This window comes from Solea senegalensis, linkage group LG18, assembly GCF_019176455.1.
Source record: "Solea senegalensis isolate Sse05_10M linkage group LG18, IFAPA_SoseM_1, whole genome shotgun sequence".
NCBI lineage: Eukaryota > Metazoa > Chordata > Actinopteri > Pleuronectiformes > Soleidae > Solea > Solea senegalensis.
Window position 1 is genome coordinate 17,484,079 of NC_058041.1, and position 12,806 is coordinate 17,496,884.

The 12,806-nt window shown below is 40.5% G+C and overlaps 1 protein-coding gene across 1 annotated transcript in view; it reads right to left on the reverse strand.

Moving 5' to 3' along the window:
• Positions 1-942: 942 nt before the first annotated feature.
• ca10a (carbonic anhydrase Xa) overlaps positions 943-12,806 on the reverse strand; it is a gene marked incomplete at its 5' end in the record, with an annotated part of 186,142 nt that continues 174,278 nt past the window's right edge. The window contains 4 exons of the mRNA XM_044014491.1: positions 943-2,116; positions 5,790-5,964; positions 6,055-6,209; positions 8,491-8,563. Of these exons, the coding sequence (XP_043870426.1) occupies positions 2,094-2,116; positions 5,790-5,964; positions 6,055-6,209; positions 8,491-8,563 (426 nt within the window). The remainder of the gene's footprint in view (positions 2,117-5,789; positions 5,965-6,054; positions 6,210-8,490; positions 8,564-12,806) is intronic.

A 12,806-nucleotide genomic window follows, 5' to 3' on the forward strand; every position in this document is an offset into this window, starting at 1 on the left:
ATGACCTCTGCAACATCTGCTATCCATTAAATACACATCCTTAGAATTCCTTTTACATATAAAAGCAGATTTTGTTCTTTTATGTCGAGGGAAAACATGAATTATCAAGTAAATAAATCATCAATATCATTATCCACCAGGGCCGGTGATGGGGCCCCTGACCAGAGTCTGATTTTTGGGGTAATGCTATAAAGTACTTTAATTATAATTAGAGGGTAGTAAAATCACAAAAGTGGCCTAATAATTATGTAATTTATTAATTTTAACTAAGTCTGATGATAGTGAAGTGTCCAGTAAAAAACTATTTAATAAAAAAATGACACCAAATAACTGAAGAAAATAAGTCAAAAATGTCTCCACGCACTATTGGGGGCCCATTGGTGATCGCGCAACCACTAAATTATAATTTTTCCCACTTTAATTTGTTATTTTACAAGTTATTAATTAGTAAATTGCGAGCGAGTTTAAAGGACAAATTTTAAGCAAAGTGTTTGTAACTGCTTTTAAAATGAACTCGTATGACATGAAATTTCCACATTTTTTTTTGTAAAAATTGGCAAAAAAATGTGGATAAATTCAAAAAAATTTAATTTTTCAAAATAACAATTAGGGGTTTTGATGCAGAAACTCTATAATGTGCACTAACATCGCAAAAACTATAATATAATTAAGATCGTGAAACTTACTTACTTTGCCCATGTCGCAGTTCACAATTTACACGAAATAACAAATTTTTTCCTCTTGTTCGCTGCTGCACAATCTGTACTTAAGTTAAAAAGAAAGAAACATTCTGAACATAAAGAAGGAGCTAACGTTGATGTATTGCTGTGAATCCATTCACCTGATGCCTGGACTGCACTTCCTGTTCCATGACAGTGCCACCATGTGGCCCCCCGGGGGTGGAGCGTGTGTTCTCTATGACTGAGCCTCTGAAGGTCGACGTTGACATTTCAAACACATTTAATATGGAACAGTACAAAACAGGTACAGGTACAACAAACGTCAGCTCGTCATCGCCGTGAAGCAGTTTTCCCTCTCCCCAAATAACAGCTGTGTGTGTTAGTTTGTTTTTTATTTTTCCGACACATTTATTTGGGGCTGATAACGTTTACTCAAACACAGTGAATGACCATTTTGTAAACAATAAAACGTAACAAAAAATAAACACAAATAAAATAAAAAGGCATCGGCTCCGTCGACCGAGAGCCGCATTTCCAGAATTCAAAAAAGTGCGCCAAGCGTTTCTAAAACTCCTCTTAATAATAATAATAATAATAATAATAATATATCTTTTTCCAGTGATAATTCATGACTTTTTCTTTACATATTCATTGTTCTGCATTATTGATAATTATAATATGTACAAACGATGGCCGAGACACCGCGGGGCGTGACTCTAGTGTTTTTTTTTTCTCGGTATAAGGCGGAGTTTTCCCTTCGTTCTTCTTCTTCTCTCGTTGTTTGTTTGCATGCCTTTGTTTGTTTGTTTGTGACTGGAATGAAACATCCACGTGAATCGAGGTCGGACCACTGAGTCTTGACCGGCAGAGTGGGCGGGTGGGGTGGGTGTGGTCATGGGGGATTGGGGGCGGGGCAGTGACTTAGTCCTGGTGTTTCTTCTTCTTTTTTGATCGCAACATTTTGTATGTACAAAGGCTTTAAAGTCCCGACGTCGTCCTGCTATCGGGAGGAAAAAGTCACATAAATGCTTTTAAGAGTTTTTATTCACTTTTTTGTTTTTAAGTCTCTTTTTTGTTTTTTTGAATGTTTTTCTCCCAAAAAAAGTGTTATTTATCGGTATCAAAACAGATATTATAGTTGTACAGTGTAGGGGGCGGGGCAGGGGAGGGGCGGGGCTTGTTAGCATGTGTCAGATCGAGGGTTTCAAACATGTATGAAAAGAATCCGAGTCCGTTTTCGCTCCCGAAAAATCCAGGTGAATGTCTGGTGCGGTTGTTCGTCTTTGTACAATGCCATGGAACATTTTTTGTTTTTTTCTGATGAGATGCAGCCTTCAAAACCAGCGTTCACATCCTTCCTTACTTCCTTCCCTCCATCCTTTCCTCTCTCCATCTCCATCTTCCATGCTCAGGCTACTTAAGCAACCACTCGTTCACTGGAAGAGAAGACAGAGAGAACACTGATTCATACATTATTCAAACCCTTCCTTCCTTTCCCTCATGCACCATATTTCATCTTAAGCGATAACATACAATTTAAAAACACACCTCATTCATTCATTCATTCATCCACTCGACTGAATGAGGTGTTTTAAATTGTATGTTGTGTTGGAGTTTCTGAATTGGTCCCATTATGCTTTGAATGGTAGCCTCGACGGGAAATTATAGGCGAAACGAGGCGACGCCAAGAGCGCGAGCAAAACAGTGCAATTTGATATAAAAGGAGTGTTGTGACGTTGTGAGTGGAGGAATTTACCGCCGAGCATGCGACCGTAAGCACAACGTGTCCATGTGTACATAAACACGGAGGGTTTCATTAAAGCATCACAGTTAGCATTGATATAGTATATACTTATTGGGATAAACCTGCGTTTTTCCCCAGTCATTCCACAACCTTGTGATCTCATTAAAGGTTTTTGATTTTCACTTAAAGATATCTTAACCTGCTGTATGTGCGCTGAAAGAAGCCATAATGACTCTCTGCTGCCCCTCTGGCTTCAAGAGAGGTTGGTTTAGGCAAATTTTCCAGCTTGTTACAATCATCATTGTTCATTTCTATGCAGAGGATACAACAAAGTGTAAGGTAAAGTGATTTCAATGTGTTATATCATTTTTTTGACCTGAAATTATATTGTCAGGTAAATTTAAGTGCTATTTCAAATTCCAATTTAGTGTTTTTTGATCAGTACTAGAGCAGCTTCTGACAACGCTAGCAGATGAAAACAACTTGAAAATGAGTGAGACGCGGGAGAAAAATGTTAAAAAGTTAACATAAAATATTTTGTCAGTCATTAGTTCACTGCTCTGCTGCCCCCCCTGGTTTCAAGAGAGGTTGGTTTAGGCTAATTTCCTTATTTTAATCATTATTGTTCGACTCTATGCAGATGATACGCTCCTCTTTACAATCACCTGCAATTCATATTTTTTCAGTAAAGATCTATTCAACGTATCTGGTGAAAGATTCCAGTTTCTTCATAACACAACTATAACACAAAAAGACAAAGTCATAGTGCCTGTTTTTTCCCCCCATATTAGTGATTTATTTTGAAGAGCCACAAGTGGGAGCCTGCATCTTTCCAGTCATCCTACAACCTCTGGTTTCAACTGAACTGTTGAGATAATCGTGAAGTGTGGTCCAAAAACGTCAAGCAACATTTTTTTTTGCACTGCTTCATTTAACAAAAATGGACAAATCTAAAAAAACACACATCTGAGATTACAATCTAAATCCCATTGGACTCCAATTTAGTGTTTTTGATCAGAAAGGGCAGATTCTGACTGAAGGTGATTTAATGTACTGCTCTGCTGCGCCCTCTGGACTCAAGAAAGGTTGGTTTATTTTCTTCAATCATTATTGTTCGACTCTATGCAGACGATATTCTCCTCTTTACAACTAACTCAATAATTCTGGAGTTATTACGTCTTTCAGAAAAGATCTAGTGAACAAATTTCCACTTTATTCATAACAACTCCATCACATAAATGCAGCCGTACTTCCTGTTTCTTACTCCACATCCCAGATGAACACGTCTCCAGGGAGGACAGAGCTGCTCGCACTCTTAAGTTTGACCTTAGACAAATAAGCAGAGACCCCCCCACCCCCCCACTGCTGCTCCACTTTATCTTGAAGGTCTTTTAAATCTCCAAACAATTACGTGAGCGGCTCTGCTTTTGTTTTTGATTTGCTCGGCGAGCGTCTTTGTTTGTTCAGGAGAGTCCGAGGTGGAGGATTGAAATCTCCTCACAGCTGCTGCTGCTGCACTGAATCAGAATTTCATCTCTTAAAGGGGAGGAGGTCAAGTAAAGCAGAGCTGGGATGCAATAAGAGAGAGAGAGGAAGGCAGTCATGATGTGTGTCGGTCACAGGGAAGTAAATCGTGAGTGTGAGCGGGGGAAATGACAAAAGTAACACGGTGAACAACACAGGAGCAGGTTTTACTCCTCACCCTGTGACGCGTTTACGCTTCAGGGGTGAAATGAAACATTGGCTGCAGCAGATTTACAGTATTCTGCCTGAAACATGACAGACAGACAGACAGTGACTCCCCGACGGTGCTGAGCTGTGACAGAAGCCGCGTTTTTTTAGACACTTGTCTCAGTCAGAGAGAAACAGGTGTTCTGACACTTGGCGCTCGCGGCTGCTGCCTGTTTTACTGTGCGTCTCATCCACCATCGGCTCAGCTCTCACACTCTGTATTAACTCGTTATATGGACGTGTGTTTATACGTCACATCTTCAGGATTTTTTTGTCTGTCTTGTTGTTGAGTCAAAGTTAGGATTCATTTCAATTGTGCAGAAGTCACAAAATATCACCTCCCTCTTGTCCTTTTTGTCCCCCACCTCTCCTCTGTCCCCCATTTTTCCTTTCACCTCAACCTGTCTTGGCGCATGGCTGCACATCTTTGAGTCGGGTTCTGTCGGAGAGTTTTTTCTCTCCATTGACCCCTAGTGTTTGCTCATTGCATGAATTGTTTGATTTCTCTGCTCTCTATGATGTTGTCTGTGTACTGAGACTTAAGATAATGTATGTTGTGATTCGGTGCTATACAATTGAATAAAAATGAGCAAAGTGAAATTTGAACCATGACGTATTTTCCAAATATCACAAATTCAGTTCTTTTTTGCTCAGGTGTGTTTATATAGTTGGTGAAACCATGGGTTGTGCTGAAAAAATAGGAAAAATATAAGACGCTCTATATAGCCCATTCTTATAGCTGTACATATATATATATATATACATATACATATATATATATATACATATATATATATAACAAATGCAGTCTTTTCTAAGGGTTAAAAAATATAAGTGAGATTAAATCTGGAAATAATGGCTTTTAAATTAAGGTGGATCTTGCTTCTGAACAAATGTAGGCTCAGATTATTGGCCAAATTGTTGACTGACTCAATTTCCTTTCATCACGAGCAGATTTGACACCTTATATGTGTTGTTTCTTCATCTCATTCTTTTAAACTGGAAATGATCAGATTAGACCTTTTTCTGGCCATGAAGATTGAAATCAAAACTGCTTTTATCGTCTCATGTTCGTTCATTCATTCTTTCATTCATTCCTTCATCTCCTACCGCTATATCCTCCACATAAGCGTCCCAGCTGTACACCCTGGACATGTCGTCAGTCTATCACAGGGACACATAGAGACAATTTAGAGTGTCCAATTTACCTAATCCCCAAAATCTGCATGTTTTTGGACTGTGGGAGGAAATATGATGATAAATATCAACGATTAAATAGTGAATATAAAGTGTGTTGTGTGGAATCTAACCCTCATTTTTTCACTGGCTCAGGTCTGAGCCTCACGAGGGAGGACCATTTTTTCCACTTTTAACACTTGGTTACTTTTGCCCTAATGTGAGAACAGGAAGCTCTGTGCTCTGCTATTATGGTCTGAATGAGGAGAAATGGTCAGTGAGGGAGAAATGTCTCCAACGCTGCTCGCTGCTCTAACCTCAGTAACTGCTTCAGTTCACACTTAAACTGCGTCGTAACAAGATAACGACAGAGACGTTTGTTCTTATCGTCATTTTCATCGTGTTGTTTCACGACGATCGACTCATCATGAAGCACATGACAGTTTCGAGGCTGGTACCTCGGTACTGGAGCTTCTGCACCCTGTTGTTGGGACAGTCCTTTCCCTGCACGCTGAAGTTGATGTTGGTGCGGATGCAGCGGTTGTTCAGCGGCTGCACCGGGCGGACGTTGTCACTCATGCTGAGGAAGATCTGAGACGGCTGGTTCTGACTCAGCAGGCGCAGCGAGTGCATCTGAGACGGAAGGAACGACATGAGTCAGCCCTTTTTCACCCGCCATAGACAGACACAGGAAAAACTTTGGATGTGCAGCCCGAGACTCACCTGCATGCGTGTGAGGTAAACCGGCTTGTTCATCAGGATCCACGTGGCCGTCTCGAAGCACGGAGGGATGGTCATTGATCCGTCATACGTTATAAAACTACTCGTGTCTGGGTAAATCTCTTCTATGTTGAGGCCGGTCAGTAGATACGCATCATCTGCATCAAGAAAAAGTAAACTAACGTAAAAACATGTATAAAACAACACAAAGATGGCATTTTTCCAGAGTCATGAGCACAATAATGACACAATAAACAAAGCGAACAATGCCGAACTGTAGATCAGTTAAAAATCCTTAAAAATCCTACTTTTACTTCAAAGATCTACCTGTCGTTCCAAATTCTACATATAATTCCAAAAAACATGCATAAAACAACAAGTAGATATATTATACTCCATATAATCAGTAGTAATGAACAAAACTTTAAATATTTAACATCACACCTCTCGTTGCGCCTCCATCATAAGATCCATCTCTGATCTTTGATGGTGCGGTTGAAATAAATAATTCTCTTTGGATGTTGTGTCTTTGTGTTTCCATGTGCTGTTTAAAAAAGCATTAGGCCTTCAGCGTCACTGGGGCGAGAGGAGGAAATGCTGAAGGACCTGAGGATCTGGATCTGAGGCAGTTTTGACAGCCGTCACAATCCCCGCTCCTCTCCAGCCGGACCTGGAGGAGATTCATCCACCTCCACCCACCTGCCCTTTGCAAGCAGCCTCCGGCAGCGCTCAGTGCCTCTGAGACTCCTGCCGGCCACAAGGGGTCAGTGTGTTTACTCAGCCTCTCGCCATTTCCCTCCCCATTAATTCAATTATTTGTCCCCCCCCCACCACATAGCCGCGGGCGATCTCTGTGCTCGATGCTGCTTCGGCGGTACGGCAGGCCTAGCAGAGGGAAACCTCTGGAGAGCAGCTGTCGACCACTGCCTCGCACGCTTTCCTCATCAACAACCTCCTCCAGCTATCGAGAGTTCTCACGCAGGAACTCTCATCCTCCCCGTGCCGCAGCAATTACCTCTTTGAGATGAAATAATGATGCTTTAAGAGTGGAGAGCGTACCAACAATTGACTGTTTGATAAACCGCTCCCTCAAACAGCGGCTTCACATCCGTGCTGGATAGACATGACATGGACCTGTCAAGACTTGGATGTCTTGGTTGTGATAAGAGAGAGACGCTCTATCCTTCTAACAAAAAACACAAATCTGTTGTCTTCCTGTCTGTCATTTCATATTTTATCAACAAGCTCTGCTCAGCTTCCACTTTCTGAACTGATGGGTTTTTCTGCTGCAGTTGCTGGGAACTCTCTGAAGGTTCAACGTCGACTGTGATAGTTTTTTTGTTTGAATGAGCTGTTGTCGAAAACCTCAATCCAAAACTCCACAAATGCCCTTTTCCATGATACAGTTCTAGCAAGACTCTGCTTTTTTTAGTACAGTGAACAACGCCAAACTGTAGATCAGTATTAAAAAGACTTAATAATTCAAATTCTACATATGATTCCAAAATCTACTTATAATTCCAAAATGTCAAGTCAATTTGTGGGGTAAAATATTAGGGCTATGCTAATTTTACTCCATCATAAAAAATGACTAACTAGTTTTTACAGTTTTTCATTTGCCTTAACAATACAACTGTATTTTTACAACTTTGGTTTATCGACATCAAATCATTTATGGACAACAGGTGAATATTTAATTTTTTTTATTTAACACATATTTAACATTAGCTTAGAGCTAAAAATGTATGGCAACCATTGTCATTATAACTTCAGCAAAAAAGTAGAAACGACAAAAAAGTAAATGTGTTGACACTTAGTTCACTTCAAGCTGAGCAGTTTTCAAGAAAAACCCAGGTTTTGGACATCAGAGTATGTTATCAGGACTTGCTACCTTTTACTAAGCTAATTTTACTCTGCTACATAAAAATAGCTTATTTTTTCACGTTTGCTTCAAACACAATTATTCTGGCACATGCAACTTTAACTCTAACTGTCAATCAACACTTAATTCATGGACAACAGTCGATTGTTTAAGACCTTTTTAACAAAATGATGGTGCCAACATTAGCTTAATTGGCAAGCTAGTTGAAGCAAATGTCATTTTGAGTCCAGAAATGCTAAAAAACCTGTTTTTTAATAACAATGTTTCTGCCACAGAAATGACAGAAGACTTCAAGATTAACAGTTAATCTGTTGACACTTTTGTCAACATAGGTGTGACAGTGAAATCCAAAACTTTTGACAAAAAGGAAGAGCGTAGGGGTGAGATATCAGGAGTAGCTCATTTTCTCTTACACTGCTACACAAAAATAGCAAAATAACTGTAACTTTAAGAAACCAAAAGTGCTTGTTAAATCATCATCTGTCACCATTCAATGGTAAATGCTCAACAACAGTAGAAACAGACATATTTAGATGTGAGTGTGAAGACAAACTTACTTTTATACGTTATTCTCGTGATGGTGTCTCTGTTCAACATTCGATTCAGGAATGTGTTTGACGTCTCGGCGATCTGGATTAAAGGACAGGGACATAGAGAAACACGAAGAAATCATGAAAAATTTAAAAGTAATGGACTGACCCCCCTGTTCAACATTAAGCTGAGTTTAATCGGGATAACGTCAGTGCACCTTTTGATCCGTCGTCTTTAATGTGCCGGGAAAATGTGAATTGGCTGATGTGTTTGTCACAGTCAGAAGCTTCTGCACTTTCTTCTGCTGCTGCTTTGCCTTCTGGAAAACAAAGGCTCCCACCGTTTCCAAGAAACCATTAGAAACAGCCTCACACTGTTGCCATGACAAAACACAATCCATCTCTGTTTTAATATGAGATGCATTTTCTTAATGGGGTTCATCAAACTGTGGACCAAGAACGGATGCGTCTTTCCAGGAAATCAGGACTCAAGTCTGGAGTCTGGGACTTGGGCAAACTTAGAGTGAATTTGAATTATAAACTCTTCTATGATGTTGAAATTGATGAGTTTGCTTCCAGTTGTTACACAATTTCATCTTGAACATCTAGGTACGGAATGCCACTTGGACGAACTACTGTACATTACAGTTTTGTTTTGCTTTCTTGAACGTTCAGGTTTCAGGTTATTAAAATATCGGCTTTAGCTCTTTAGCTTTAGCTGCAGAAGCCACGGATGGAGGGGGGAACACGTCTCTCTACACTTGTCCCTCTACAGCAAACAGTGTGAGCAAACACTGTCCTCTTTATGTTGTCCCTTATTTGGAGAAAATGGTACATTCAAGCACCCTTGAGGGTCAATAATCCTCCCTGAGGAGTTACATTAGCCTAGTTTCGTTTCTTGTGGTACATTAATGGCCTCGTAATGTACCCCCAATTTCTGAAAGTGTAAAGAAATTAGGTTTTTCTGGAGACTAACGATGTCTTTGTCCAGACCAGAGACATCGAAGACGAGCTGTAACAATGTGTTTCCATTGCCTGACCCTGAGCTGTCCTTACAACCCATGTACCATCTAGACTTCAGCTTCTCTTGTCTATCGTTGAGTCTTTTCCATCTCCAAGAACATTCTTTTCTTTCAGAGATATTTGTTTTTTTTTCTTCCTTCCTATCTTCCGTCATAAAATATCTATTCAGTGTCTTAACCTTGGATGGTACAGATACTGTAAAAAAGACTCTTTATTCGAGCACTTGTATGTAGTGCATCTGGGTAATGTGTGTCATCCTTGGTAGGAGAGGCACCAATGTAGAAAAGAACATATGAATCATAGGCAAGGTGCATTTATTTATAAAGCACTTTATAAGGGAACATGTAAGAAAGTTCAACGCTACAGTCCAGGACAAATCGTTAAAAGAACATAAAGGAGATGAAAAGTTTCTTAAGTTTTGTACTAATTCCGTATGTGTTCACTTTATTTATCTACTTTTTCACAGGGCAGATAATCGTAAAGGTCTTGACCCAACTTTACAAAGTGCCTAAGGTAATGTAATACAAAATGCAATTAAATTGACTTGAATGGCAATGTGTGAATACGTTTCCCGTCACTGACTAATATACGCCACAAGCAAATATTGTGTGTACATTAAAAAAATATATCAATAAAGTTAATCAGATATATGGGGCCTCGGAAGGGTCATAGAAGTAAGGAAAATTCATGTAGATCTCACAAATAAAGATGTAGATTATGTCCCTTTTGGGCAATTGTACAGATAGTATGAATAAAAGATAATTAAAAAAGGTATATAAAACAATAAAAGGTTTAATTTAAGTGTAAAAAATATGAAACTCAGATTGTAAGTATAGTTTATAAAACTGCAATAAACGGAAGGAGAAGGAAAAAGTGACCACTAATGACCAGATTTCTACCAAAGAAACAGACAAGAATCTACTGTAACATGACTTCAACTCTTCATCTGACCCCAAAAACCTGAGAGCCACTTCTGAGTCTCAGTCCTCGACAAACTCAGTGAAGAACAACAAGCGTGAACGTGCTCGTAACTGTGTGACAAGCTCACTAATGGCTGAAGGAAGCTCCTCAACCTTCAGGTCCCTCATGTCCCTCAGCCCTGCTACCTGTCTCTTTACTTTGACTTTGCTTTCTCAAACACTTTTCCATATTTTGATTCTATTCCTCGATAAGTAATAACAATGCCTGAGCAGAATCAATCATCCTGTCACTTCTGCTCCACGACTGTCCTCACATCAGGTGTGATGGGAAGTACAGACACCACGGTATGGTGCTCCGTGTTCAGACACATGATAAACGCGTTACGCATCTCTGGGATCCACATGTGAGGCGAGTCCATCAAGGAAGCTGCCGTCACCCACTGCTCTTCAACGATGCCTCACAACTCCACGCCAACACCGGACCAGACGCCCCTTCCTTTTTCCTTTTTTCTGTGAGTCACGACGGCGAAGGTAGGAATTTTAGAGAGTCATGAGTCAGTGGAAAAGTAAGAAAAACAAGCTGCTGCTCTGAGGGAGATGTGTCTCATTACCACCTGTCTGCTCCAGTCGGAGTTCAGTCGGGTGGGTGGGTGAGTAGGTGGCAGGTGTTTTTCCTGAAATTGCTTCTCTTTAGCTGTAACTTCACCCTTTTTTTTTTTTAAAGACAGTTTATTGTCTTCCCTGGACTTTACTGCCTCTCACTTTACAATTCAAATGTCAAATGAAATTTCACTGACCTTTAGTGAATGAGGTGTTCTTTGAGGGCTTTGAAAAACAACAACATAGATATATAAATAAATTCCACTGCCTTTTTAAAAAGGTTTAATTTTACTGCGCTATTAATTAAATCACTAAATATTGGATGGGTTTGAAAAATAGCAGCTGTGAGTTCGGGAAAAAACATGGAGACTTAAGGACTAATCTGTTGGGAATACAAAATTTACTATTTGGAAATTATAGGACTAGTATTGCTAACTAGTGACTAGCTAGTGACTAGCTCGAATATATTTGCGTCCATGTTTTTCCCTTGACTTTGAAGAAAGCATTGATTGGGACTTATTTTTCTCTAGTCCCAACTTCATGTTCTGGTCTTTTGGTGACCAAACCTGACTCATACTCAGTGGCAGAACCTGACTAGAACCTGAGTACAATTTTGAAATATTTGTCCGACTCTGGCTCGACTCATCCGGCTCCATCGGGTACTTTGGTAGGACATGTTTGAGAGGAACCCCTTCAAATCTAGGATCAGAAACCTCCTACCGTCCTATGCTACTAGTTTGCTGACACAAACCCAGGAGACGTGGCTCTGAAAAGTAGTGTGGAGTAGTGTTGGGATTAGCTCATGGCTGGACTGAAATTGAGTTAGATGCCGTAAGCCACAAAGTCCTACAGCCTGCCGGTTGTCGCAGAAACAAGAGTCTCAGAAACAATAACGAAAAAGTGGGAAAAGCTGCCATTTCCATTGTCTCCTCCAAACTAACCCCCACCAGACTCATCAATCCACCCAATAAATGAGTCCCTAAGATCAATGTGAAATCGTCTTATGGCACATTTCCACCGGCTCTACTTGCCTCACCACGGCACGGCATGGTTTAAGTAGCGTTTCCACTAGCATAGTACCTGGTACCAGGAACTATTTCTAGTACCTGCTCCAGCAAGGTTCCAAGCGTGCTAGTAGTAGGTACTATGCGATGATTGGTCAAACTGCTGGCCACTGACTGGCCAGAGTCCTGTCACAGGAAGAGACCTCCCACACACAAATCAAGCCGAACAGCGCCGGTGGAAATGTGCCACTATAAACCTTTGTGAGTCTCTATCACAACACAGCCAAAAAATATGCAAACAAGAGCTGTGTTTCCACCGAGTGGAAAGGCTCAGTTGAACTTCCCCATGCATTTTGACTGATACCCAAAAGTGACAGCCACAGTTCTCATATGGACATCATTTGGACATGATCCATGACAGAACAGCAGGTCTGAAAGCAACAAATGTGATTTAGAAACAGAGACAGCATCTGTGTGAGTGTTGTTGGGGGAGCGTTTACCTCTACACTCAGGTGTCCCGATGAACCTACCGAGTAAAGGTTCTGTTCTCAGTTTTACACAACCCTGACTGAAGGCCCTCTCGTTCCAAAGCGTACCAGACTGAACTAGGTTCCTCATGTTTTGCGGGGGCCACTTAAGTTGTTGCATTTGGGTGACAGAATTCAACTTTTGCCTCTTGACTCAAGCACCAGATGTTTTCTGTGACTTCAAGAAACCCTGAAACGTGGCACAGCTGTTCAAACTGATCTGAACTCTTACATTGTGAAAACTTCTCTCCAAACTTTGCCTTTTGTTG